General features: G+C 39.5%; 3 protein-coding genes across 5 annotated transcripts in view; 1 reads left to right on the top strand and 2 right to left on the bottom strand.

The window, feature by feature from the left end:
• lrp2a (low density lipoprotein receptor-related protein 2a) overlaps positions 1–10,952 on the top strand; it is a 60,143-nt gene extending 49,191 nt beyond the window's left edge. For 2 of the 3 annotated variants that reach the window (XM_074659357.1, XM_074659358.1), the window contains 21 exons: positions 6–122; positions 899–1,015; positions 1,109–1,246; positions 1,361–1,483; positions 1,602–1,730; positions 2,036–2,167; positions 2,282–2,413; positions 3,090–3,233; positions 3,332–3,497; positions 3,586–3,714; positions 3,823–4,046; positions 4,135–4,314; positions 4,980–5,099; positions 5,279–5,369; positions 5,522–5,589; positions 6,601–6,718; positions 6,831–6,951; positions 7,163–7,273; positions 8,875–8,991; positions 9,682–9,753; positions 9,844–10,952. In XM_074659357.1, coding sequence (XP_074515458.1) covers positions 6–122; positions 899–1,015; positions 1,109–1,246; positions 1,361–1,483; positions 1,602–1,730; positions 2,036–2,167; positions 2,282–2,413; positions 3,090–3,233; positions 3,332–3,497; positions 3,586–3,714; positions 3,823–4,046; positions 4,135–4,314; positions 4,980–5,099; positions 5,279–5,369; positions 5,522–5,589; positions 6,601–6,718; positions 6,831–6,951; positions 7,163–7,273; positions 8,875–8,991; positions 9,682–9,753; positions 9,844–10,014 — 2,720 coding nt within the window. In that variant the 3' untranslated portion in view covers positions 10,015–10,952. The remainder of the gene's footprint in view (positions 1–5; positions 123–898; positions 1,016–1,108; positions 1,247–1,360; positions 1,484–1,601; positions 1,731–2,035; positions 2,168–2,281; positions 2,414–3,089; positions 3,234–3,331; positions 3,498–3,585; positions 3,715–3,822; positions 4,047–4,134; positions 4,315–4,979; positions 5,100–5,278; positions 5,370–5,521; positions 5,590–6,600; positions 6,719–6,830; positions 6,952–7,162; positions 7,274–8,874; positions 8,992–9,681; positions 9,754–9,843) is intronic. The other variant, XR_012597162.1, reaches the window with a different exon arrangement.
• rdh1 (retinol dehydrogenase 1) lies at positions 10,812–16,966 on the bottom strand. The gene is made up of 6 exons (XM_074659360.1): positions 16,742–16,966; positions 14,371–14,403; positions 13,929–14,259; positions 12,696–12,954; positions 11,332–11,495; positions 10,812–11,251 (listed from the first exon to the last, which is right to left on the bottom strand). Exons 1-6 carry the CDS (start codon positions 16,742–16,744, stop codon positions 11,028–11,030), a joined length of 1,014 nt encoding a protein of 337 aa, XP_074515461.1. The 5' UTR covers positions 16,745–16,966; the 3' UTR covers positions 10,812–11,027.
• An 877-nt stretch (positions 16,967–17,843) lies between these two features.
• On the bottom strand, positions 17,844–22,753 carry dhrs9 (dehydrogenase/reductase (SDR family) member 9). The gene is made up of 5 exons (XM_074659361.1): positions 22,596–22,753; positions 19,885–20,202; positions 19,332–19,590; positions 19,082–19,245; positions 17,844–18,200 (listed from the first exon to the last, which is right to left on the bottom strand). The coding sequence occupies exons 2-5, from the start codon at positions 20,195–20,197 to the stop codon at positions 17,971–17,973; spliced, it is 966 nt and encodes a 321-aa protein (XP_074515462.1). The 5' UTR covers positions 20,198–20,202; positions 22,596–22,753; the 3' UTR covers positions 17,844–17,970.
• Positions 22,754–25,143: the final 2,390 nt, after the last annotated feature.

Consider the following 25,143-nt stretch of genomic DNA (forward strand, 5'->3'; position numbering starts at 1 on the left):
CTCAGCTCCACGCGCGTGCACAGAGAGCGAGTTTCGCTGTGAAAATCTGCGCTGCATTCCCGACCGTTGGGTCTGTGACCATGACAACGACTGTGAGGACAACTCGGATGAAAGGGACTGTGGTAAGTGGAGGCTCTTTGTTGGCCGGCTGTTTGTGAGTAACGGAGGGCTGCACTAAACAAAGAAGCAATAAAACGTCTCGTTTTGAAGCGTAGACAGACAGGACCACCAATAGTCATCTATTCAAAAGTTGTTTATTCACTCTGATACATCTGAGGGATTTCTTCCTTACGGTCCTGGTAGAACACGCATGTAGATAGATCACTGGACATCACGTATCTGGTAGTTATTCTAGATGAGATAAATGGAATAAAAGAGTATCTCACATGTAGGAAGAAAGAAAAAATGTGGGGATTTCAGATGCTGTGAGACTTTTATTCAACTTGCTAAATGTGTCTTTACTGTTGTCATGACAAAGAAGAAGCTCCCCTTACCATGAGTGGTGTAGAGCTGCAATGATTAATCAATTAGTTGTCAGCTGTTAAATTAATCGGTTTGAGTAATTTTTTAAGAAAAAAAAGTCTAAATTCTCTGATTCCAGCTTCTTAAAAATTAATATCTTCTGGTTTCTTTACTCCTTTATGACAGTAAACTGAATATCTTTGAGTTGTGGACAAAACAAGACATTTGAGGACGTCACCTTGGGCTTTTGGGAAACACTGATCGACATTTTTCATCATTTTCTGACATTTTATAGACCAAACAACTAATACAGTAATCGAGAAAATAATCAACAGATTAACCGACAATGAAAATAATCATTATTTGCAGCCCTAGAGTGGTGTATATTTTGATGTGAAGTGAAGCTACATTTCGTGCTGGTTCGGCTGTGTTGCAGAGTTGCGGACTTGTCATCCCGGATACTTCCAGTGTGGCAGTGGACACTGTATCGCTGAGCGCTTCAAATGTGATGGCAATGCCGACTGTCTGGACTACACAGATGAGACATCTTGTCGTAAGTGTCTCTTTGGTGATAATTATTGTCTCCATCACATAAAGAGAGTTTTAACATAAGTGACATGCATACTTTCTTATCATTGACTTTCAGCGACCCGCTACCCCAACGGCACGTACTGCCCCCCCTTCCTGTTTGAGTGTAAGAACCACGTGTGCGTCCAACCTCATTGGAAATGTGACGGAGACAACGACTGTGGAGATAACTCAGACGAGGAGCTTCACCTCTGCTGTAAGTATAAACACGCACAAGTTAAGCACACACACAAAACCAAATATTATTCGATTCTTGCCAAGAATCTGGCAAACTTAATTCTTGCTGTAAGGTTTTCTTGTTCATCCACAGTGGAAATCCAGTGTGAGACTCCGTTCCGTTTCCGCTGCGACAACAACCGCTGCATCTACAGCCACGAGCTGTGTAACTCTATTGATGACTGTGGTGACGGCTCTGATGAGAAACAGGAAAACTGTGAGTGTGATAGATTGTAGCTGACGGCCTCATTTATCTACTCAATCTAATGTCATGTTGTATTTTTTGAACGTGCATCTTCAGCCTCTCTTGAGTTGATATGTTTCTCTCCATTTAGGCCAAAGTCCCACTCATGGACCGTGTACAGATGATGAGTACAAGTGCAGTAACGGGCAATGCATCCCTCTGCAGTACGCCTGTGATGATTATGACGACTGTGGAGACCAGTCGGATGAGCTCGGCTGCCGTGAGTACATCAACAAAGAAACTACAGTATATTAGTAATGATGATGAGATGAAAAGTGAAAAAAGATCTTTTTAAACTTGCAGGTGTACTAAAATTCAGATAAATTATTAGTTTCTAATACTGTTTAAGGTGAAAATCTGTTGAATTTTGGAGACAAGATACCATTGAAATGCAGGATCGTGGGTTCAGCATTCTTATATGCCTGGAAAGAAGTTGCTTTCCATACGCTGCGATGCTTTCTATACGATTACCTACACGAGTGTCTAGTTTGACATTCAATTGGTTTTTGTATTTGCTCCTGTCAGACCACGGCAGTAGCCACACATGCAGTGACAGCATCTGTGAACACAACTGTACTGACCTGACGCAGGGAGGCATCCTCTGTTCCTGCAGGTCCGGCTACATGCCCAGAACGACAGAAAAACACAATTGTGAAGGTAAACGTCACATCAATTAGTCGGTCATGTACTCAGTCCATTTAAACACTGACACACAAGTAGTTTTCTATATTAAATTTATGTTTTTTTCATGTCTTCTGCTTTTGGAAACAGATGTGAATGAGTGTGAGGTGTACAGCACGTGTCCTCAGGATTGCAAGAACACAAAGGGCAGCTACGAGTGCTTTTGTGCTGAAGGCTTTCTCTCTTTTGGTGAGCCGCATGGCACAGAGTGTGCTGCCCAGGGTAAGAGCTCGACATTCACACGTAGAAGACAATACTTTACAAATGTTCCCTTTCATTAGCGTGTTGAAGGGATAGTTCGGGTGTTTTGAAGTGGGGTTGTATGAGGTACTTATCCACAATCTGTGTACTACCTACAGTAGATGACGGTCGGCGGAGCAAAGCAAATATAGTGCTGTGGAACAGGGACGGTGGTACACCGAAATCCGTGACCACCTGAATCTGACCCCAGAGAGCCAGCAATACATGAAGTCACCATTCCTGACGACTGTCATCAGAAAATGTGACCCCACTGTAATAATAATAATAATAATAATAATAATAAATAAGCCAAATATGTGACAGAAAACACACAAAACTAAATTGGTAAAACACTAAATATGTATTTAAATATTTTTACTTTAAAGATATATTCACAAAACTCTAACCGTCTGGCTATCAGAAATGGTGACCTAATTTTTTGCTGGCTCTCTGCGGTCACAGATTTCAATGTAACACCAGTACTTCTGTCGGTTTCTCCAAACTGGGAGCACACCAACAGGAATCTACTGTAGGTAATACACCGACTATGGATAAGTACCTCATAAAACCCCACTTCAAAACACCCAAACTATCCCTTTAATCCAGACTCTGCATTGAAATTGCCACGTGCATTCATCACACCTTAATTTCTGTATAGGAAACCCACCGGTGCTGCTGTTGCCAGACAACGTTCGCATCCGTCGTTTCAACCTGTCCACTGAGGAGTATTCAGACTATGTGGACAACGCTGAGCACATCCAAGCCCTGGACTACCTGTGGGATCCAGAAGGACAAGGACTCAGTAAGACTTCTAACTGTAAACCTTTTAATGTTGTTGTTGTTGTTAGCTGCAATGAATCTAAAAGTTTGAATAACCTTTTATCTCCTGGTGTGCTGTAGGTGTTGTGTACTGGACAGTTCTGGGTCGGGGATCTCAGTTCGGCTCCATCAAACGCGCCTACATGACCACATTCAATGATCACGGCAACAACCCGGTGAAAGAGGTGGATCTGAACCTGAGATACATCGCTAATCCTGACGGCATCGCCGTGGACTGGGTTGGCGGGTAAATCACCAAGTCTATGACTTAACCTTTGCAGAGGTTGCTCGAAATTTGAGTCAGTTCCTCAGTATGCATTTATCACCTTTTACAGGCACATTTACTGGACTGATTCAGGCACCAATCGAATTGAAGTGGCCAAACTAGATGGGCGGTACAGGAAGTGGTTGATCCACGCAGACCTGGACCAGCCCGCTGCCATCGTTGTCAATCCATCACTCGGGTATGAAGCTGTAGAGCTTTAATGTAACAAATACGTTTGCATCCTTAATTCCTTTGTACAGTATGAAAAGGAATTAAATCTACAACAAAATAATCTTTTGTGTTGCAGAATGATGTACTGGTCAGACTGGGGCAGGAAACCCAGAATAGAATCAGCGTGGATGGACGGTCAGCACAGAGAGGTGCTGGTGAAGGAGGAGGACCTGGGCTGGCCTACTGGGCTGGCTCTGGACTATCTGAATGGAAACAGGATCTACTGGTGTGACTCCAAAGAAAACATCATCGAGTCCATGAAGCCTGACGGCACAGACAGGAAGATCGTCATATCAGGAGGTCAGAACACTGACTGCCAGAAACACAAACAGATTTAAGGGTACGATGTGTAAAGGTGATTTAAAGTCTCGTGTTCTCTCTGTTCCAGACATTGGCCATCCCTACAGTCTGGATGTGTTTGAGGGGCACGTGTATTGGACAACAAAAGAGAAAGGCGAAGTGTGGAAGACTAACAAGTTTGGGAAAGGGCATAAAGTCAAAGTCCTAACCATCAACCCGTGGCTAACTCAAGTCCGCATTTACCAGGAACAGCGACACAACCAGTCAGGTCAGAACACAGAGGGATTCATATAAAGAGAGAACATGTTTAAGGTATCACATAAACTGACGCTGGATTATTGCTGACACACTCATGCCCTTTAAACAAGACAATGTAGTGACCTGCAACAAGGCTTGTAAGACATATTAAGAAAAGGTTCTCAGTATGTCACATTAAAAAAATAAAATTAAGAATCGATTTGACAATTTTATTCAGCAAATTTAGTATATTTACTACTTCAAAGAAAAAGTACAGAAGAGAAGAGAGGATAGTAATTAACAGTTATGTTTAAATCTTTATTTAAAGGTACTGTGAGGAACTTCTGAGTGGTTAGGAAACAGTCTCAACTCAATACTGATGCCTCTCTATGACCTACATACGACATGGGAGAGCCAGAATGAGGACTGAGCCGGGTTTTAAACCCTGCTGCCAAAATAAACACAAAATTAAAATTCCTCATACTGTAGTAACTTTAACAATGAAAGCTTCATTGAGAGTAACAATCTTTTTTCCATGTGTGTCCTGGCCAAGAAAGACAAGAGTTACAGACAAATAACCTAAGATAGATAACACAAAATATGCCTCAAAATCAGAATCAAACAGAAATGCAATTATAAAATCCCTGCTCTGAACAATATCTAACAGTGTTATTCTTTGTGCTCTTTCCTCTCCAGTACCCAACCCTTGTAAGAACGTGTGCAGTCACCTGTGTCTCCTCCGGCCTGGTGGATACACCTGCGCCTGCCCTCAAGGCTCCTCTCCGGTGCAGTTTGACTCCAATGAATGTGATGCAGGTAAACAACCGCCTGAGTGCTTCTGCTACCTGCACTCTCGTGTTGGCTGTTGTGTTGCATCTCATTTTGCATTCCTAAATCCATTCTTCATATGTGCCTGGCTGCTCCTGTGGTGTGATGTTGTTGTTGTTGTTGTTGTTGTTGTTGATTCTGTGTATGCCTGGCTTTTGCTCCTGCAGCCATTGAGGCATCCATTGCAATGCCCGTTGCATGTAGATGCATGAATGGTGGAACCTGCTACACTGATGAAGGCGGTCTGCCCAAGTGCAAGTGAGTTTGGTTGTTGCCGTTCACACCAGTGATTGATTGATTCTCCATCAGTCATATCCAGTAATGCCTGATATAATTGTATTGTGGTAAACACACTTCAAGATGTTGTTTTCCCAAATAAGAAAATTGTGTTTATCATGACTTTTCTGCAGATGTCCGTACGGTTATGTGGGCAGCTATTGTGAGATGGGGAAGTCTAGGGGCGCTCCAGCAGGAACAGGTACTGTAATTCACCCATTATCTATCAGTTTATGGCACTTGATACTTATATTAATACTAATACTATACTAACATTAAGCTCTCTTCTTTAACTTAAACTAATTCTTCCAACCAAAACCTGAGGGAGTCCTTCACACACGTACTGGCTGACATGTGGGAGCTGCTGCTCAGTCATGATCTGTTTGCTTTACTGGAGCAGATCAAGGCCAAATGTGATGAAGTACCACAAAGCTACTCAGGCCAACAAAACAGTCTGGCTCAGCAACTGCTGACGATCTAAATCACACATTTCCTTAATAAATAACCAAGTAATTCTTCAATCGATGTCACTGTTTAACGTTTTTATTGGTTTAGCAAACTAATGGGTGATCCAAAGAGCATGAACAGTTAAGGACTAGTCAGCAAAATGTTATTACAGAAGAAATGTTTGTGATCAGCACCTCATAGAGTGCTCCAGGGATTTTTATAGGCCAATCAAGAAGTTAGCATCGCCCTGGTTCCCTTGACTAAAAGCAAATGGGATTTTTCCATTGGGTTTTGGATTATTGCAGAAAATAAGCTCTGTGGCAAACACACGTTTATGATACTTGCAAGTTTTGCTCAGCAAGATAATCTTCACAAATGAACACCGCTTGTAAATGCAATTGCCAGAAGTAAAAAGCTAACGTTAGGCTATAGACAAACTACACCGCGGCCCCATGAACACAAGTATACACAACAAGGCTGTAACGGCGGACGAGTAAACGTGATGACGTTGAGTAGTCTCATTTAGCCACTTGTTAGCAACTACCTTTTTTAAGACATATACAGGCTTCCAAATTCACGACTGGGGTATTTATTGATGTATTTTATGTTGTAGAACAAAACGTTAAAATCTCTTCAGCTTGTGTTAACCACAGACCTTATTTAGGGCATCTAACTAAAAACCCATTAAGACAAGAGAACCGGAAGTGCTAAAGTGGACTCATTGTCTAATATGCATACAACTAAATATGTTGTACTTTTTCTTTAGCTGTGGCGGTTCTACTGGCAGTTATTATCATCCTGATCACTGGAGCTCTGGCTGTCGGGGTTTTCCTCAACTACAAACGGACAGGATCTTTCATCCCCTCCATGCCCAAACTACCCAGGTACGTTGGCTCTATTCCCTTTTTGACTCTCTGTTTATGAAAACTGTACTAAAGCTGATGCACACAGAATTTAGATCAAAGTTCAAATTGAAGTGTTCTGTTGTTTGTCCAGCCTCAGCAGCCTGGTGAAGTCCGGTGACACGGGGAACGGGGTGATGTTTCGCTCCGGTGATAATGTTGACCTCGGACCATCACACATTGGAGTGTCATTCATTGACACAGCCATGCAGATGGTAAGTCCTGGAGGACGCTCATTTGCAGTTAATATTTCCCTACTCTCAGCATTTTTGAATCACAAACTGTGCTCTATGTGGTGTTTATTGACAACTTTATATTTTAGCATTCCTTCTAGAGCTGCTTGTGTAAGCAGCAGTTGAAAAAACAATTACTGCCATGTCTTTAATGAATGTGAAAAGCAATCTCATCAATGTAATATCTCCATAGGATGATAATTTTGCCATGGAAGCTGGGAGGCAGCCAATCACATTTGAGAACCCGTTATACGCCACAGCTCCTGGAGCGTCCGGTGATCCTGCTGTCATTCATGCCACACAGGTACTTATTAATGAATGAATGAATGTTTTATTTCCCACATGGAGTTACATGTTACATTAACGCCACAGATAAACTAAGGCTTCCAGCAGCGGATAGTTAGTAGACTCATGTTCCAGAGAAAAACAAAGCTTTGCTGCAAACCACGTACTGTACACAGTTCAGTGGTTTTCATCATTTCAGCATCTTCTAACAGAAAGTAAACTTTTACAAAAAAATAAATCTATTTTCTCCATGTTTTTTTGAATAAAATGTTCTATAAATCAGGCTATGAATGATATATGAACAAACCCCCTGGTAAAATCCTTCATAATATAGATAGGAATGAAACTGGAAAGTTGTGTGTATGTAAGTGCTACTAAATTGGAGATTTTTGGCTCAGAGTATGAGAACAACATAATTTTGAGAAAACGGCCTTTATCGTAAAATCTACAGACACAAATAGACAAAGTAGTAAAATAAACACCTGAATGTGTATTTTTGATGTTTTCTTTCCACTAGTCTGAAAGAAGAATAGCCAAAACTCTCAAACTTGACCAGTGCATGAAAAACGACGTTTTGCCTGTAATGTTGCGCCTTCATTGAAATATAGTGAATAAATGGACTGCTGGCCAATTCATTGATTTTGATGGCAGGTGGGATGTGGGGTTTCTGCTGAAGCTAACAAAATGAGGGCTTTGATTTATAATGCTTAAGGTATGTTTGTCTTCAGGATGAAGATATTAAATTGTACAGCTGTAAAGTAAGTGATAGGAATAATATTTATGGATGTGTTTGCTGGCTAGGAGAGTCTTGTCATTGCCAAATACTTAATTATAAAAAAACACAAGAAGAAATACCCACACTGCCGTATCGTGCAAAATTGTTCTTCTATTCTACACGGGCATGACAGCTTATTTAGGGTCCTTGGACTGTTTGTGGTCAAAACATTGTGATAAGTTAGCAACAAAGCAGGTATTTTTGGTCTTTCTGTGCAGATAAATTATCGTTATGCAGCAACTGCAGAGAATTTATGGATGTACATACTGTATCAGGGTTACAGTACACCGGCAACCAGCAGGAAAAGGACCCAAAAGCATGACTCCTTGACAAAAAATATAAGCAAGAGTCTTTACTATGTAAAAACACAGAGTAGTATACAGGTAACTGTCCGGGAAAGACAGTTGATGGTATCAAAAACACTGGGCAGAGACTTAGTCAAAAAATCCAGAAACAATGTCATAAACACTTGGAATAAACTGGGAAGATAATCGCTGCACTGCTCACTAAAGACAAACTGGCACAGACAGAAGGGGAGCACACAGACTAAATACGGGTGGTAATGAGGGTGAAAATCATCAGGGTGAGGTAGGTAATCACACAGGTGGGAAACACAAGTATCTGAAACGAGAGACAAAGGTGAGTATATAAAAAAAAAACAGGAATTGAAAACTGGAAACAAGGAAAACATACTGTAACTTAGATATAGGACTGGGACGTAACAGTACGTGCACCACCTGATTATTTTATTAACCATTCAAAATGAAAGAAAATGTAATTAGTTAAGCCAATTAGATCAATCGTCCTGGCTGATGACACTGACATGACAACCTATTTCTCAACAGGTGACTGTTAATGTGAGCGGTGAACAGCTGGAGAACAACTTTGTGAACCCGGCGTATCGCGTAGATCAGAGTGCGGGCATTGTGAACACTACTTCTGTCGGCACCAAACCTGTGCAGGTGAGTCTCTTAGTATTGTCCGTATAAAACTACGTGAGCTAAATTATTATTGTTATCATTAATAGTAGTATTAAAGTTGTAATTGATAACAATCGGCCACTAGTCACATTCTCTTTCCCCCGCTCCATTGCGTTAACTTGTTGCCACAGTAAATATTCATGTATTCTGCAGCCTGAATGAGACACCAGACTGCCCCAAACTGCATGTGATTATCATAAGGTGGGCATGTCTGCAAAGGGGAGACTCGTGCGTACCCATATAACCCATTTTCATTCACATATCTTGAGGTCAGAGGTCAAGGGACCCCTTTGAAAATGGCCATGCCAGTTTTTCCTCGCCAAAATTTAGCGTTAGTTTGGAGCGTTATTTAACATCCTTTGCGACAAGCTAGTGTGACATCGTGGGTACCAATGGATTCCTCTGATTTCCTAGTCTCATATGATACCAATATCTTCACTCTAGCTTTAAACTGAGCCCGCTACAACCTAAAAATCGCAAGTTGCATTAACGCGTTATTATCGCGTTAACTTTGACAGCCCTAATTAATTCACAATCATAATATTATTATTTTTTTAGGAAAAGACATACTTTCATTCAGCCCCTTTCTAAAAGCTCTGTATGTATGTTTTTAGAATATTCGTCTACATAAAAATGTTATGATGCCACCTCACTGTTTGTGTTCGTTTGCAGGAGTCAAAGTGGAGCTTATTCAAGCGGAAATTAAACCCAAGCACCACATTTGAAAACCGTTCGTATGCAGAGGTAAGTTTGGAACATTTTTAAGACACCAGTTACAAAACAGAAAGTACAGGTATTTTTTTCGGCTGGTTTACTCTCTGCATTGTTTGACAGATGAAGGATGAAAAGCCAGTAGGAAGCAACGGGGACTCTTCTGCCCCCGAGCCCTCTCCGTTTGTCCCCCCCGCCAAACCTCAGAAGAGGGATCGTCCGAGCACCTTTTCGCCAACCGAGGACACTTTCAAAGACACAGCCAACCTCGTGAAAGAGGACAGCGACGTATAACCCCTCTCTCGCAGACGGGAATCGAAAAAGAAAAAAAAACACACTTTGCACAGAATTTATTTTTTTAAGCAGCCTGTGTACAAAAGCTCAAATTGTTTTAGGAGAGAGAAACACATTTCTATAGAATGAAGAAAAAAAAAGTCTCCTGTGACTATGCCTTCTGACTTTTCTTATGCCAATTCTTGTGTTAATGTTTTTCTTTATTCCGATGTACTATATGTATATCTTTGCACTGAAGCTGCTGATAGAAATGTTAATAAATAAGTTGTATATTTGTAAATTTGAACAGTGAGATTTTGTCAGAAAATATCTTTGAAATAGATCCTATGAATAGTTCAACATAAACACAATAACAGATAAAAAGAGAGCTGCATTCTGAATGTACAGTACTTATATGATCGAAGGTTATTAGAGAAATGTGTTGAGATTTTTTTTTTTTTTGCCACTGAACAAAACTGAAGATGTATTTACTTCGTTTTTCATGTTTATATACCTCATTTCAGGGCTGGAAACTAAAAAGCAAGACAAAAATAATTGGATTTTAACTTATGCCATTCAATTTTTCAAAGATGTGCTCCAGTATAAACAGATGCGTGTGTGCGAAGCATACTTATTGTAATCAAACTCATTATGTTCTCTGCTTTATGACTTTGAATCAACATGAAAATTGTTCGGAGCGATACTTGAACATGTTTGTTTTGCATGGAAATTAATTAATGTAGTTGATTATCTTGAAGAGCAACACATGACCTGAGGATGCAGATGTAGACGGTCGTTTTATAAACACAGAGAATGAATTCTTAACTTTATACAATGATTTATTTCGTATCATAATGAGCCCAATAAAAACTGTATCTGTGATCATCCACAATAACATGCCCATATGGTTTAAATTGCTGCTGCTGAGACATGAAATGAATAAATTTCCTATTTTGTAACACAGTCTGGACACTTTTTTTTGTTACTATATTTTATTTCATCACTTTCAGAAATAGTCATAGTTTAGTTGCCTGTTAGACATTTTTATTCTTAGGTGGAGGAAGAAACAAATTGATAACAAAGTCTGACACAAATGAAGGGAGGTAGGACAGAGGAATCCAAAAAAGCTTGGCATCCCAGCCTGCGCCGTAACGTGTGCGTGGGAAGCGAGCTGTCAGCGCGTGCTCCATACACCAGGTCACCTTGGAGATATCTGAACTGCACAAGAGGCCCATGGACAAGTCCTGAGCTTTCAAATCTGACAGGAAAAAACAAAGCAGAGGAGTAATTAAGAGTATTTATTTGTTGCTGAGTGTCTTCAACTGTACTTCCACTCACAGTCATCAAAGTATGTCTCTCCATAGGAGTCTTTGACGTCTTGAGGGAGGCGGGTCCACAGCCTCCTCAGGTCAGCTTCAATCAGATCCACACTAGTAATGGCTGTCTTGAAGAAACCAGGCTCGATGATGCTCACTTTGATGCCAAACTGCCACATTTCCTCTCTGAGTAGAAGAAGCAAAACAGTATATTTCTTTAGTGCAGCTGGAAAACTTTTTATTGTGTATTTTCTTTTAAAGAGGACCTATTATAGTTTTGTCCTTTTCCCCCTTTCCTTTAGTGTGTTATATAGTGTTTTGTGCACGTAAAAGGTCTGTGAAGTTACAAAGTCCAAAGTCCCCGCCAAAGGGAGTTACTCTCCCCCACAGAAACACTGCTCCTGAACTGCCTGAAACGCCTCACTTAAAGTCCCGCATTTTTTTCTGTAACGTGGTGATGTCACCAAGTAACACATTTGCATAATACCTGCCTAGCGTCTAGTTTGGCACGCCCTCAAACAAAGCTAGTTAGAGCGGAGCTGGAGTGGAGTCCGAAGAGTTCGGTTTGATTGACCAATCACAACAGAGTGGGCCGGCTGACCAATCAGAGCGTTTCAGACAGAGGGGGAAAAGAGATGCTGCAGTACAGCCGGTATGAGAAGTGTTTTTTGAATATTAAAGCATGTTAACATGTTCTAGTAGAAACCCAAAATACAAATATAGTATGAACGTTTGTGACCCGGCAGCCATATTGAGATCAGTTGAGGAAATACCAAGCACCGCCCACCAGCCGGAGCAAACTTTCTCATTTTACAGCTAAACAGTGCACTACAAGATGTTTCTGAAAACATTTGAGGAGAGAGATAGGCATTACAGTAACAGAATATTAATGAATATTTGATCGGCGTTGCCAAGTTTGCCCGTTTGATTGGAGTTCGTGAGTGATTGACAGCTGCCTCCGTTGAATGAACAGCCAATAGGAACGCTCTCTCTCTGAAATGACCTGTGATTGGCCAAAGTCTCCCGTCACATGCTAGATTTTTTAAAACCTGAAAACAGAGCCATGAGGAGGTGCAGTCTAGTTATCTCTCAGAACACTTGAATTACAATATGCTGAAAGGTTATTATGGATTTTTTGCCCAATGATGCCAAAAATATTCTGCCTACTGCAGGTTTAAGTAAAGGATGTGAGTACTTTTTCCACTACTGACTGAATGTGTCTAAGACCAAAGAGATGTTCATTGACTTTCAGAGGTTGGAGGCAATCATTCTAAAAAACTAAAACGTACTGTGAATGTGCACTGAACCTGCATGTTAGTTTAGTTTCTTATAGTATTTCCTGTCTTAAGAGAATGTGTGATAATAAATCTGTTGTCTTCTCACTACCTGACGCCGTTGGAGAAGGCTTCCACTCCCCACTTGGACACGCAGTATCCTCCACCAATGATAGACAGTCTGCCCAGTATGCTGGCCACGTTTACAAGCCTGCCCTGGGCCTTCTTCAGCAGAGGCAGAAACTGGAGCGTCACATCAATAAGTCCTATCAGATTCACATCCAACACCTTTGTGAAATCCTCCAGCTGCATCCACTCTGTTGGACCAATTGGTGTGGACCTGCCAGCGTTGTTCACCAGACCCCACAGACCTGCAGAGAAAATGTTACAAGCAGACATCAACTTCTCATCTTTATTTCTCTTTTGTTGATTTATCATCTTCACAAATATCAGAAATGTCTTTGCAGTTGGCTTAATTCATTTCTCATCAATGTGTTCATACAGGCCTCATCTGACCAGCAGCAAACTGGCAAATGTGTCACGGTCTGGCGCTGGGCCCAGAGACCGTTTTGTGTTTATATCTCTTTGTGGCGTATATTATTTGTTCGGATTTGTCTAGAGTATTTCGGTTTCTATGGTTCTGGCTTTTCTTGTCTCATTCATTCTAGTGTTTTCTGTTTTGTTTTGATGAGTTCACTCCTCAATGTGTGTGTCATGTATAGTATTGCTTCCTGCCTTTTGTATTTTCCTGCCTTTGTGATTGTCGACCCCGTCCAGATTGGTTTTACCTGCACCTAATTATCCTCACTTCCTCAGTGGATTTAGTCTGTTGTGTTTCATCCTTTTTTGTTTCCCAGTGTTTTGTATTTCTAGTTTACTCCTTGTCACTTTACTTTGTGGAAAGTGCAAACATGTTTGCCTCATTATATCCTCTTAGCTGGAAGAATCAGTGTTGAAATGCAAAAATATATAACATACAGTACTATGGAGAGTAATATAGTCCATACTGTATAGTGTTTGGGAGTTATGTCCACCAACACAGACAGACCAGGCATTAATTCCAATAAAGTAAAGTCTAAAAAGTTAACACTCTGGTCAGGATAAACTTTTTTTATTATCAATCTGTAGTTCAGATTTATTATTTTGGGGAATCTCTGTTAAGAAATGCAAACTATGAGGTATTTTCTCCCTTTACAAAGAGAGAGAGAGAGTGTGTTAATCAGTAGGAGGATGATGAGTTGATGATGTGATGGTCCAGGTTGCCTTTATCTCTCCCAGTGCCTCACTCTGGCTGGCACCCTATCTGTGTGTTACCCCCTGCTGCTGTCCGCCCGGCCCGGCTCACCTCGCTCTCCGACCTCTCTGCTCACAAACTCCACCGCACTCCTGATGCTCGCCCCGTCTGTAACATCCAGCAGGAGGGTCTTCAGCCTGGGGGAGGACAGTGCTGCCAAATCTGCCGCACCTTTCTCTGTGAGACATGCAGCAGTGACGTGGAAGCCTTTTCCATCCAGCTGCCTGGCCAGCAGATTCCCAAAGCCGCTGTCACAGCCTGTGATGAACACATGCTTCTGGTTGAAGCCGTCAACCTTGTAGGAATCTCTGATGTACCAGCGGATGGCAACCAGAGTGGCCAGAACTAAAGCACATGTTAAGGCCAGGTGTGACAGGATCACCTGAAACACACAATCCACAGCTGTGACTTCTTGTCTCTTTATTTTACTCTAAATATTCTACACACAAAAGGTATAAAAATTTTGAAAATAGACAAAGATAAATCAGCTTACCTCTAATACATATGTTGTCAAAACCGTTGACACCTGAGTGGAGACATTTGAGATGTATTTCTTCAGTTTAAGATCCCACACACAAAGAAGATTAATATTAAAGGCCCCCTATTCTTTATGTGTCAATTGGTTTGTGATTAACTGCAAGTTTACTTAAATGTTAATGGTATTAAAGAGCTACTTAACTCTACATTTTAACTTGAACACACCAATAATAAAAAAATGCTTTCAAACTCAGTTCAAAATGCAGTGGTGGAAGAAGTATTCACATAGTTTCCTTCAGTAAAAGTACCAATACCACACTGCAAAAATACTCCACTACAAGTAAAAGTCCTGCATTCAAAACTTTACTTAAGTAAAAGTATGTAAGGATTATCAGCAAAACCTACATAAAGAACCAAAAGTAAAGTAAAAGAAGTCCTTGTGCAGTAAAATGTTCCCCATCAGTGTTTTACTATTATATGATCTTTCTTGATTAATATCACTTCTGCATTAATGTGTAAGTTGCATTTTACTGCTGTCGATGTTTAAGGTTGTGCTAATTTAAACTCATTTATATACTATTGGGTAGTTTAATTTACAGCAATGCATCATATTCTATAAGATCATCATATGTTTGTCTGTTTTCAGCTTTGTGACGATGCATTTTCCAGCTGATCCAAAATGGTTTTAAATACTTTATTTAGCTTAAGAAGTAGGAGAATTTCTCAACACATGAATAAACACTACATCCTTTAATTTATCACAAACAATCAAATTCAATTCTTTTTGTTTTCACTGGACAAGAAGGGGATGAAAAACTGTAATCTTTGAGGTAACTAAAGCTATCAAACAATCGAGTAAAAAGTGCAATATTTGCTCCTGAGATGTAGTGGAGTAGAAAATTGCATGAAATAGAAATACTCAAGTGAATTAATATCTTGAATCTGTGCTTGAGTACAGTACTTGAGTAAATGTAATTAGTTACTTTCCACCACTGTCAAACTCTGCATGGTGCATGTTCCTGAATAAATGTTGCTCATTTTTGCTCCAGCGCCATCTACTGGGTTAATCTGGCAGTAATGCACCTACACTAGACAGGATACTTCCAATATTTTAACTAAAAGCAGGCTTTGTATATCTATTTTGTATATATATATATCTATAATAGGGCACTATTATATGCCATGCAGAAGCAGCGTTCAGTTTTTATTCACCAAATATTTGGAACAAGCTCCCAGAAAACTGCAGGACCGCTCCAACTCTGAGTTCTTTTAAAACAAAGCTTAAAACGTTCCTGTTCGCTGCTGCCTTTAATTAAACCAGATAATGATCTGATACTGCACCAGAGCTTTTATTTTTGTTTGTTTTATTCTATTTTAACTTCTATCCTAGCTTTTATTTTTAGCTTGTTTTGATTTTCTAATCTTTAATGTTTTAATGTTTTTATAACTGTTTTAATTATGTCTTAATGTTCTTTTGCACTTTGTCGCAATGTTCTTGAATGTTTATGTAAAGCACTTTGAATTGCCCTGTTGTTGAAATGTGCTATACAAATAAAGCTGCCTTGCCTTGCCTTGCCTCATATCAACTGATTAGATGTGAATCCCTTATAGGTTAACATATGTAATAATAATGCTTATAACACGACGCAGCAAAAGAAGTTTCAACAACAGACTTTGAAAAAAGTTTGAACATACAAAATAAGAAATTTAGCATAAAAGAAACAAACAACAATTTTGAGATACTTGCACTTTAGTACTCCCATTTTATGGTTCTTTATATTTCTACTTTGCCAAATTTCAGAGGGAAATATTGATTTTCTTTTTACTCCACTATTTATGTGACAGCTTTGATAACCACTTTGGTAACTTACTTTTCAGATTATAATTTTACATACAAAACATGAGATCAGCTTTTAAAATATTTTTGATATATTAAACTATGCAACAGTTTATACATGAATGCATCAGTAAAATTAAAATATCATGAATATATTTATTATAAATGAATTATAAATAAACAAAATAACACTTACAGGGTCAATTTCTTTGCATAATGAATTCTTGAGTGGATGAAAACGTTGTCTTTTTATACTTTAAGTAAATTTTCTAAGGCATTTTTTCTTTTACTTAAGTAAATAATCCGAATACTTCCTCCACCACTGTGCTATACTAACTGAATTTTGGTTGTGATGCTTTGCATACCACAAACAAAAACCCTGCATAGCTAAACACCACAAGAGGTACGTTTTTTGTGTGTTTTTGGTGAACTGAACCTTTAATGCAACAATTTTCATTCACCCACCACGTTACGGCGCTCAGATTGTGCATAAAAGCCAATAAACGGTAATTTAACTTGTGTAAAATGTTAAATAATAAGTCAAACATACCATGGCAACAATTGTTCATCAGAGAATAACTGAACGAAGTGACAATCCTTTTTCAGTCGAGTTGTGTCAGGGTGTGATGCAGAGTGTCAAGGTCCGTGGTGGATATAAAGGCAGGGTTAAATGTTTCACCAATGTGGGGTTGTGCAATAGACAACACTAGATTACACGGCCACTGGTTTTGATTACTGCATTCCCCTTTTACCTCATATGCACTCTGAAAACACAACATCCCAGCCAAAACTGGTAACAGACTGTCCTGTGCATCTGATGAAGGAAATTAAACATTAAGAATTTGAAGAGCGGGTTTGAACAGAGGCAGAGGAGTCAAAGTCCATCAAGACCGAGTCGTGACACTGGGTTTAAGATCATCAAATAACTTCAGAAGCTGTAGTCAAAGACCATTAGGGTGATTTGTCATAAAGTGGGACACTGCCTAATGTGGGACACCTCAGCTCAGGTAGGTGTAGGTCTCCCTCTAACAAATAAAAGTCAATAAAACTATTGATATTTAATGTCTTTCTAATGCCTAAATGCTTCAAAACTATTATAATCTTTATTCATTATTCTTTATAATTATTTATAGTCTTATTGTTTGTTTGATGTTGTTTGATTCTCCATGTAACATCCACTCATAAGTGTAGGTTTTGTAACAGCAATAACATTGTAAATAGTAAAATTACTGAACATTTGATTGCACATTTAGCTTCAAGTGTTACCTACATTAATTAAAGGGATTTTTAGGCCTTTTAAAAGAGTGTCTTAACAGACTTTTCAGTGTCCCACATATCGGACATGACTTTCCCACTTTAGAAACTCAAATGCATTAGAGTACTGATATGTCTTAACATTTCCTTTATGAGTGTGTAGCTGCATTTAATTTTTTTGGTTTGATTAAGACACATCCTGGGGATTTCGGGGTGGTACTGGGTGTGGATTTAATGTATTGGCTTCATATTACAATATATTCCAGAAATCTGAAATTAAAAAAATGTCCCACATTAGGCTTATTCTCCCTATCTGTAAAGTATTTAGATTAGATGGTCTAATCAATAGGGTAGGCATGATAATGTCTGGAGTCAGAGACATAATGAAGCGCCAAACATGTTTTATAACAATGTTTATATGACGATGTCAGTGGTGTAATCCTTCATGTACAAACATTTATTGTAGCAAAAAAACAAACAAAACACAAATGATCTTCAAATTAACCCAATTTTTTTTTTCTTCCCTCAAATAAATGATTTGCCAGTTTTTATTCTGGGGGCGTTTTTTAGGAAAAGTCTATCCGAGATGCAGGTTGGCATGTACGATGTAGGCAACCAGAAGAACTTAGCGTCCCATCCGGCAGAGTAGCGAGTTCGAGGGTGAACGGCGGACACGGCGTGCTCCATGCAGTCGATCACCTTCATCAGGTTGTGGTCCGTCAACATCTTGAACCTGTGATCCAACATTTCCATAGCTGAAAGAGAAGCATTTCACACACGTGGTTTATATACAGGACAATGCTTTATTAAATTTACAGGTCTGTAGTTTCTTGTTTTTCTTGTTTCTTGGAAAGTGCTGTGCACTAATCATAGGTTAAATACAGACATGGTTGATTTGGGGATGAATGGAGTTGGTTGTCACATTCATTAGATCTCGCCCCCTAGAGGGCGCTGTTAGAAATGTTGGTACTGAAATTTTCAGTATTGGGGTCAGAGGTCACCTACAGGGTCATTTCAGGAGTAAGTAAGGACTTTTAGTGTTTTTCATGTCAAAATGTAAATATCCAGCTCTTCTGTGTTTCTCTTCCAGGCTTTTACATCATGGGTTTATAATAAATCATTATTACCATTAAAACTGAAGGGAGAGCTATAGTTTAGATGTTTTTTTCTAGGCTATGTGGTTGTCAGCTTAGTCGCAAGCAAAAAAAAATCTCTTTGGGGTTGGTTGTCACATGTAATAGTGAGAGACTGACGTCAGGATGAGTTGATAAGTTTATGTTCTGTATGTTAAGTTGCTGCATTTCAATGAAATCAAACTAATTTTTAAGATGTTAAAATAACATAGGGACAACCAACCCCATAGAACATACAATAATTGAAGCTATCTATGAAGGTTTTTGCCTCTAATAGCAAAAATAAATTAATAAAAGTCTCCAAATATTGAACATTTGAGAGAACAAGTGAAGGTGATTTATGTCACGGAGAAGATCACAGATCTTTTTTTGCAGAAATGGGCTCCATTCGACAAAATCATCTCCTCTTTATTTGTGAGTTGTTCTGTGATGTGTTGAGCTACAGTCTAGCAATATAAAAACAAGCTTATTATTATTTATTAACAAAAAGTGGAGTAACTCACAATCGTTCAAGAAAGCAGGTCCATAGTCGTCCTTCACATCCTGAGGTAATCTGTCCCAGAGCCTCCTCAGGTTATTTTTCATCAACACTGTATCAGTCACGTTTGTTCTGAAGAAGCCCGGCTCAATGCATGCAACCTTGATTCCAAACGGTGCCATGTTTAACCTGAAACACAGAGGAGGTTTAGTCTAAGTCAAGAGTGAGAGAAACAATGTGTGCACAGCATGAAAAAGGTGACATCTTTCTCTCACCGCAGACTGTCGTTGAAGGACTCCACTCCGTACTTGGAAACGCAGTACGGCCCGCCGAACGGGGTGACACGCCCAAACACGCTGGCGACGTTCACCACTCGGCCTCTGGCCTTCTTGATGAGAGGGAGGACGCTCAGTGTGACGTCGATCACGCCGCACAGATTGACAGCTATCATGTCCTTGTAGTCGTCAATAGTGAGCCAGTCATTGGGAGCCGACGGCAGAGCGACTCCGGCGTTGTTTACGACGGCCCACAGGCCTGCAGCAACACAACAAGATAGTAAAACACACCTAGGAGTAAAATCACTGCTTCAGGCTATGTGTTACTCCAAATGTAGGTTATGTAGCTCCAAATTGAACGGACAGACATGAGAGTAGTATCAATCCTCTCATCGAACTCTCGTCAAGAAAGTGAATATGTGTATTTCTTAAAACGTTGAACTCAGTACTACCCAGTTTCAAACATAAACGACATGTGAATATTGTTAATTTACCTGAAACCCTACGATTGCTGTAAACTCTGAGATTAACATTATATTAAATACACACTCACCATTCTGTCCAACCAGAGTCTTGATGAGAGCTGCCGTCTTGCCGACACTCTCGGAGTCGGTGACATCCAGGTGAACGGTCGCCAGTCTGTCGGAGGCGACCTTCTTCAGCTCATCCTCACCTTCCGCAGTGTAACATCCCGCAATTACATTAAAGCCCTGCGCGTCCAGGTGTCTCGCCAGGAGATTACCAAACCCACTGTCACAGCCGGTGATGTAGACGTATTTATCTTCTTTGTTGGTCACTCGTTTGGTTTCCTTGTACCAGCGATAGACGAACCAGGGAGCCACCAGTCCGAGGATATACAGGTACATTATATCTGTCAGAGTTAAATAAGAAATAACTCACATTAATAGATTTATAATGTTATAATAAATGTTCACAAAAAGACTGAGATAGTTGTGACAAATCGATACTCCTCCTTGTTGTATTTTTAATTCTCAGTTGGACCTCCAGTACTGTGGAACATTTTACCACATAGTTGTAGGGCTGTCTCGAATATAATTTTTTTAGGCTTCGAAGCTACGATAAGAAATATTCGTATTTTTTCGAAGCTTCGTAGAGCAGCGCAGTGCGGCAGGCTGACGTGTTTCAGTGCCCAGGGCGGTGCCATTGCCACACTGCTGTACACAAACGCACCTCTACACACACAACACAGCGATATCTGTCTGAGAATAACTAATAATGATTATTGTTGAATATGTATAATGAATGATGTTGTGGGATAATTCCTTTCTTCATGGGCTATTTGGGGATTTAAACATTATTATTATTACATACTCATATTTGAAAAAATAATAAAAATAAAAAACAAGCATTTGAGTTAGCCCTATATAGTTGACAAAACAATCTCCCCACAAGATCCATGTAGGAGCTTTCAATTGTAACACACAATCTTCTTCAGCAGATGCCTCATTTTTACACAATCTGAGATTTTTATCTAAATTTTTAAGCCGAAAGTCCTCAAAGCAATCAGATAAATGTCAATTAGGGATGCACCGATGCGACTTTTTCAGTCCCGATACAGATACCGATACCTGGGCTTTGGATATCAGCCGATACCGAGTACCGATCCGATACCAGTGTTAATAATAATAATTTATTAATAAGCTGTATACCTCACTGTGTGGACGTGACTGAGATCATCCTTTTATGTGTGAGGCAACATCAGGCTTGAATTAAACATCGCTTTCCTAACTTTGTAAAACAAAATGTAACAAATAAATACATAGATATACATTTTTTATTATTTTATAATTATTATTTATTATCAAAATAATGAATCTTACAACAGGAACTGGGTTAGAAATCTTCAAAATTAACAAGAATTACAATTCAAGTGTAACCCTTTTTAATACAGCAACACATTTTTTAAAACATAAACAGGAATCCAAATTCCAGTATATAGTATATAGTATATAAACATAGAATTGAATCGAATAGATCAGCCCCATTGTCACCGATATCCAATCCAGCCATTTGAGTCAATATCAGCCGATATCTGATCCGGTATCGGTGCATCCCTAATGGAAATGTAAACATCCTACAGACAACTGGGCAAACTCCATCATAAAGATCATAAAAACAGCTACTAAATGACCCTTTAAGTGTGATTGTGATGTCAGCTACTGTTTCCGGTGTCAAGAATGAACTTTCACTGTCATATTTTATCAGATAGTCCTACAGTAGCTACTTTTCAATACATCCCCATGCTCAGCTAAACACTACATTTGCAACCCTGGGCTTATTGTCTTGAACCTGATGCCTTTTGAACAATGTAAACCTCATATTAACACTGAATTCTGCAGAGGAATGTTTGAATGTGAAACTGGGGAAGTTGTGAAACCTGTCTCTCTCTCTCTCTCTCTGTGGTTGGATAAATATGCCTTCAGGAGTGACTGCATTATTCAACAGTGAGGCACATATTTATGTGATGAGTCCTTTGTTGGCACTGTAGCCACTTTATCAATGAGATGCCTTACAAACTAAAAATAGCCTATTAAAATGAAAATGCAATTGGATGCAAATTCAACGCATGCAAACGACTTGTTTTCAGTCACAAACACCAAACTATTTCACTATCATAGAATACAAGAAGAAAACAAACAAATATTCACATTTAACCATGACTCAATGAATCTTAAACAATTATTTGATAATTAGAATTGTTGCCCTATTCAATTAATCGACTGATCTCTGAGCTCCAAAATAATAAACACATAAATTAATAGGCTAATTGTAAAGGCAGTGCCAGGACTTGATTGTCATTTTGCAATTTTAATATTGTATATTGAATATTAAAAACATATAACTGATATGTGGATTATTTTCTCAATTAATCAGAGAACCATTTGATCGATAAAATATCATAAACAAGTGAAAAATGCACCTTAAAATGTATTTTTTCCCCCCCCAACCAACAGTCCAAAACTCAATATCCAGTTTACTATCATAGAGAAAAGCAACTCACTTTGTTTCCTGCAACATGGGAATGTTCTCTTGAAAAATGACCAAAAAAACTATCAAAATTGTTGCCAAATAACTCTCTTGTAGCCATTATTCCCATCTGAAATACTGCTAGATATAAAGATAATAACAGCATATAACATATATCACCATGTGGACGGTGGTTCAGAGGAGTGGTTCTAGTAGTTTCAGGTTTAACTAGTTCAACATCTCTGTAGAGACAGGAACAAAAAGAAAGAAACTTACTCGTATATTGTGTGTGAGGTGAATGAGTGAAGCAGCAGAGCGTAAATCTCCAGGAGAGACGGCGGAGAGGAGAGGGGGCACAAAGTTTGTGATTCTCTGTTCCTACTTCATTGATTTTGATGTAACTTCCGGGGAACTTAGATGTCCTCCTCCGCCCACTTTTTCCAAGGCTGATTGAAAGAGGTTAGGACACCCTGTCCTGAGCTCTGGAGTGAGACACATGCGCACTGGAGCTGGAGCTGCTGGTGGATATGATGCGTAATGACGCACGACACGTCTTATCCATCCTTGTCTTTTTCCACGGAAATGATGATATATGAAGAGCTCCATCTGCTGGAGACTGCATGATAGCATCTGATAGATAGATAGATAGATAGAAGATAAGATAAGATATTCCTTTATTAGTCCCGCAGTGGGGACATTTGCAGTGTACAGCAGCAAAGGGGATAGTGCAAAAACAGGATTCATCAGCTAACACAGTAAAAAAAAGAAGCTTAACAAAGTGTTACAAAATATGAACCATTTAAATAGAAGGAAGTATAAAAATAGGAGCAGTATATGCAGTATTGACAATAAACAGACTATTAACAAAATTGCACAAGTGAAAAATGATATTGCACAATGAGAATTAAATGAAATTACACCTGGAAATATCAGGTTATTGTCAGTTTTTGGTTTGTAAGTATAAGTGGTCTACTGGGAGCAGTGCTGGTTGTGGAGTCTGACAGCTGCAGGAAGGAAGGACCTGCAATAGTGCTCCTTCACACACTTTGGGTGGAGCAGCCTGTCGCTGAAGGAGCTCTCAAGTGCTGAGATGGTGTCCTGCATGAGGTGGGAGTCATTCTCCATCATGGATGACAGCTTAGCCATCATCCTCCTCTCTCCCACCACCTCCACTGTGCAGAGGGGGCATCCCAGGACAGAGCTGTCCTTCCTGATCACTCTGTCTAGTCTCTTCCTCTCTGCAGCCGAGATGCTGCTGCCCCAGCAGACCACTCCATAAAGAACGGCTGATGCCACCACAGTGCCATGAAAGGTCTTCAGGAGAGCCCCATGCACTCCAAAAGACCTCAGTCTCCTGAGCAGGTAGAGTCTGCTCTGGCCTTTCCTGTAGAGGTAGATAGATAGATAGATAGATAGATAGATAAATAGATAAATAGATAGATAGATAGATGTTTCCATATTTCCATAGCAAGCATAGAAACATAGGCTACTGATATTTCTATACAATATTTTCTTATGTGTTTTACTTTTATTTTAACATTATAAATTCATGAAAAGTACATTATATTAAAACATGCACTTAAAGCTTAATTAATCAATATGTTTCTAAATGTAAAGGAGTAATTCTGATTAAAAAATCCTCTGCCTTGAATTATAATTTGTGTCTCATATGTTTTGTTTTTTTGTGTACCACGATAAAGTTCAATTACCTTGTTACAAGTTATTCAAATTAGTCCATATATACTCCTTCTCCGGTGCCGTGGTTAGCACTGCAGCCTCACAGCAAGAGGGTCCCAGGTTCAAACCTGGCCACACTTGTGTGTGGAGTTTGCATATTGTCCCCTGTCAGGGTGGGTTTTCTCCGGGTTCTCTAGTTTCCTCCCACAGTCCAAAGACATGCAGGTTAGGTTAATTGTTGACTCTAAATTGCCCGTAGGCGTGAATGGTTGTCTTGTCTCTGTGTGTCAGCCCTGTGATAGTCTGGCGACAGTGTCAACTGGGATCGACTCCAGCCCCCCATAGGATAAGCGGTTACAGATTATGGATGGATGGATACTCCTTCTTCCTAATTGAATCCAAAATCTATGAATATGCAAATATATATATTACAGCAAGTGGCACTTAATAAATAAAATACATTGCTCTCTCTGAGTATAGGATACCCTTTAATGCTAAAGGCTATGGCCATTTTATACAGCTCAAGGCTGGTGAGGGGCGCCTTTTTCCAAGCTTTGTCTGAGGGGAGCAACCATTATCACCAAAAATAAATGAATTATATATATATCTTAGGGCTGTTAATCGATTACAATATTTAATTGACAAATTAAATGACAAATATTTTCCAGAAACCCTCACAGGTACTGCATTTAGCATAAAAATATGCTCAAATCATAACATGGCAAACTCAAGTTCAACAGGCAACAACAGTTGTCAGTGTGTCAGTGTATTAGCGTGCGGACTTGACTATGACTTGCTCAAAACTGCATGTGATTATCATAAAGTGTCTGTAAAGAGGAGACTCGTGGGCACCCATAGAACCCATTTTCATTCACATATCTTGAGGTCAGAGGTCAAGGGACCCCTTTGAAAATGGCCATGCCAATTTTTCTTTGCCAAAATGTAGCATAAATTTGGAGCGTTATTTAGTCTCCTTCGCGACAAGCTAGTATGACATAAATGATATGACATAATGGCTATGATAAAATAGCATTGTGGCAGCCAAAAGTAATAAAAAGTACTGGATGTGCTCAATATATCTGCTTTTATCTTAAAAACAAAATTATATTGAACACAAGTGCCAAGTTCCTTAATATTGCAGCCCTAT

The sequence above is a fragment of the Sebastes fasciatus genome, chromosome 14 (genome assembly GCF_043250625.1).
Source record: "Sebastes fasciatus isolate fSebFas1 chromosome 14, fSebFas1.pri, whole genome shotgun sequence".
Classification (NCBI taxonomy): Eukaryota; Metazoa; Chordata; class Actinopteri; order Perciformes; family Sebastidae; genus Sebastes; species Sebastes fasciatus.

Excerpts from the sequence above, each read along its gene's own strand:
- dhrs9 (XM_074659361.1), bottom strand. The coding sequence starts at position 20,197 with ATGTACCTGTATATCCTCGGACTGGTGGCTCCCTGGTTCGTCTATCGC. Across the intron at positions 19,246-19,331 it reads TCCTTCAACGACAGTCTGCG|GTTAAACATGGCACCGTTTG; the intron begins GTGAGAGAAAGA and ends TCTGTGTTTCAG. Across the intron at positions 18,201-19,081 it reads ACCTGCTTTCTTGAACGATT|CTATGGAAATGTTGGATCAC; the intron begins GTGAGTTACTCC and ends CTTCTCTTTCAG.
- rdh1 (XM_074659360.1), bottom strand. Across the intron at positions 14,260-14,370 it reads TGACAACATATGTATTAGAG|GTGATCCTGTCACACCTGGC; the intron begins GTAAGCTGATTT and ends TGTGTGTTTCAG. Across the intron at positions 12,955-13,928 it reads CAGAGAGGTCGGAGAGCGAG|GTCTGTGGGGTCTGGTGAAC; the intron begins GTGAGCCGGGCC and ends TTTTCTCTGCAG.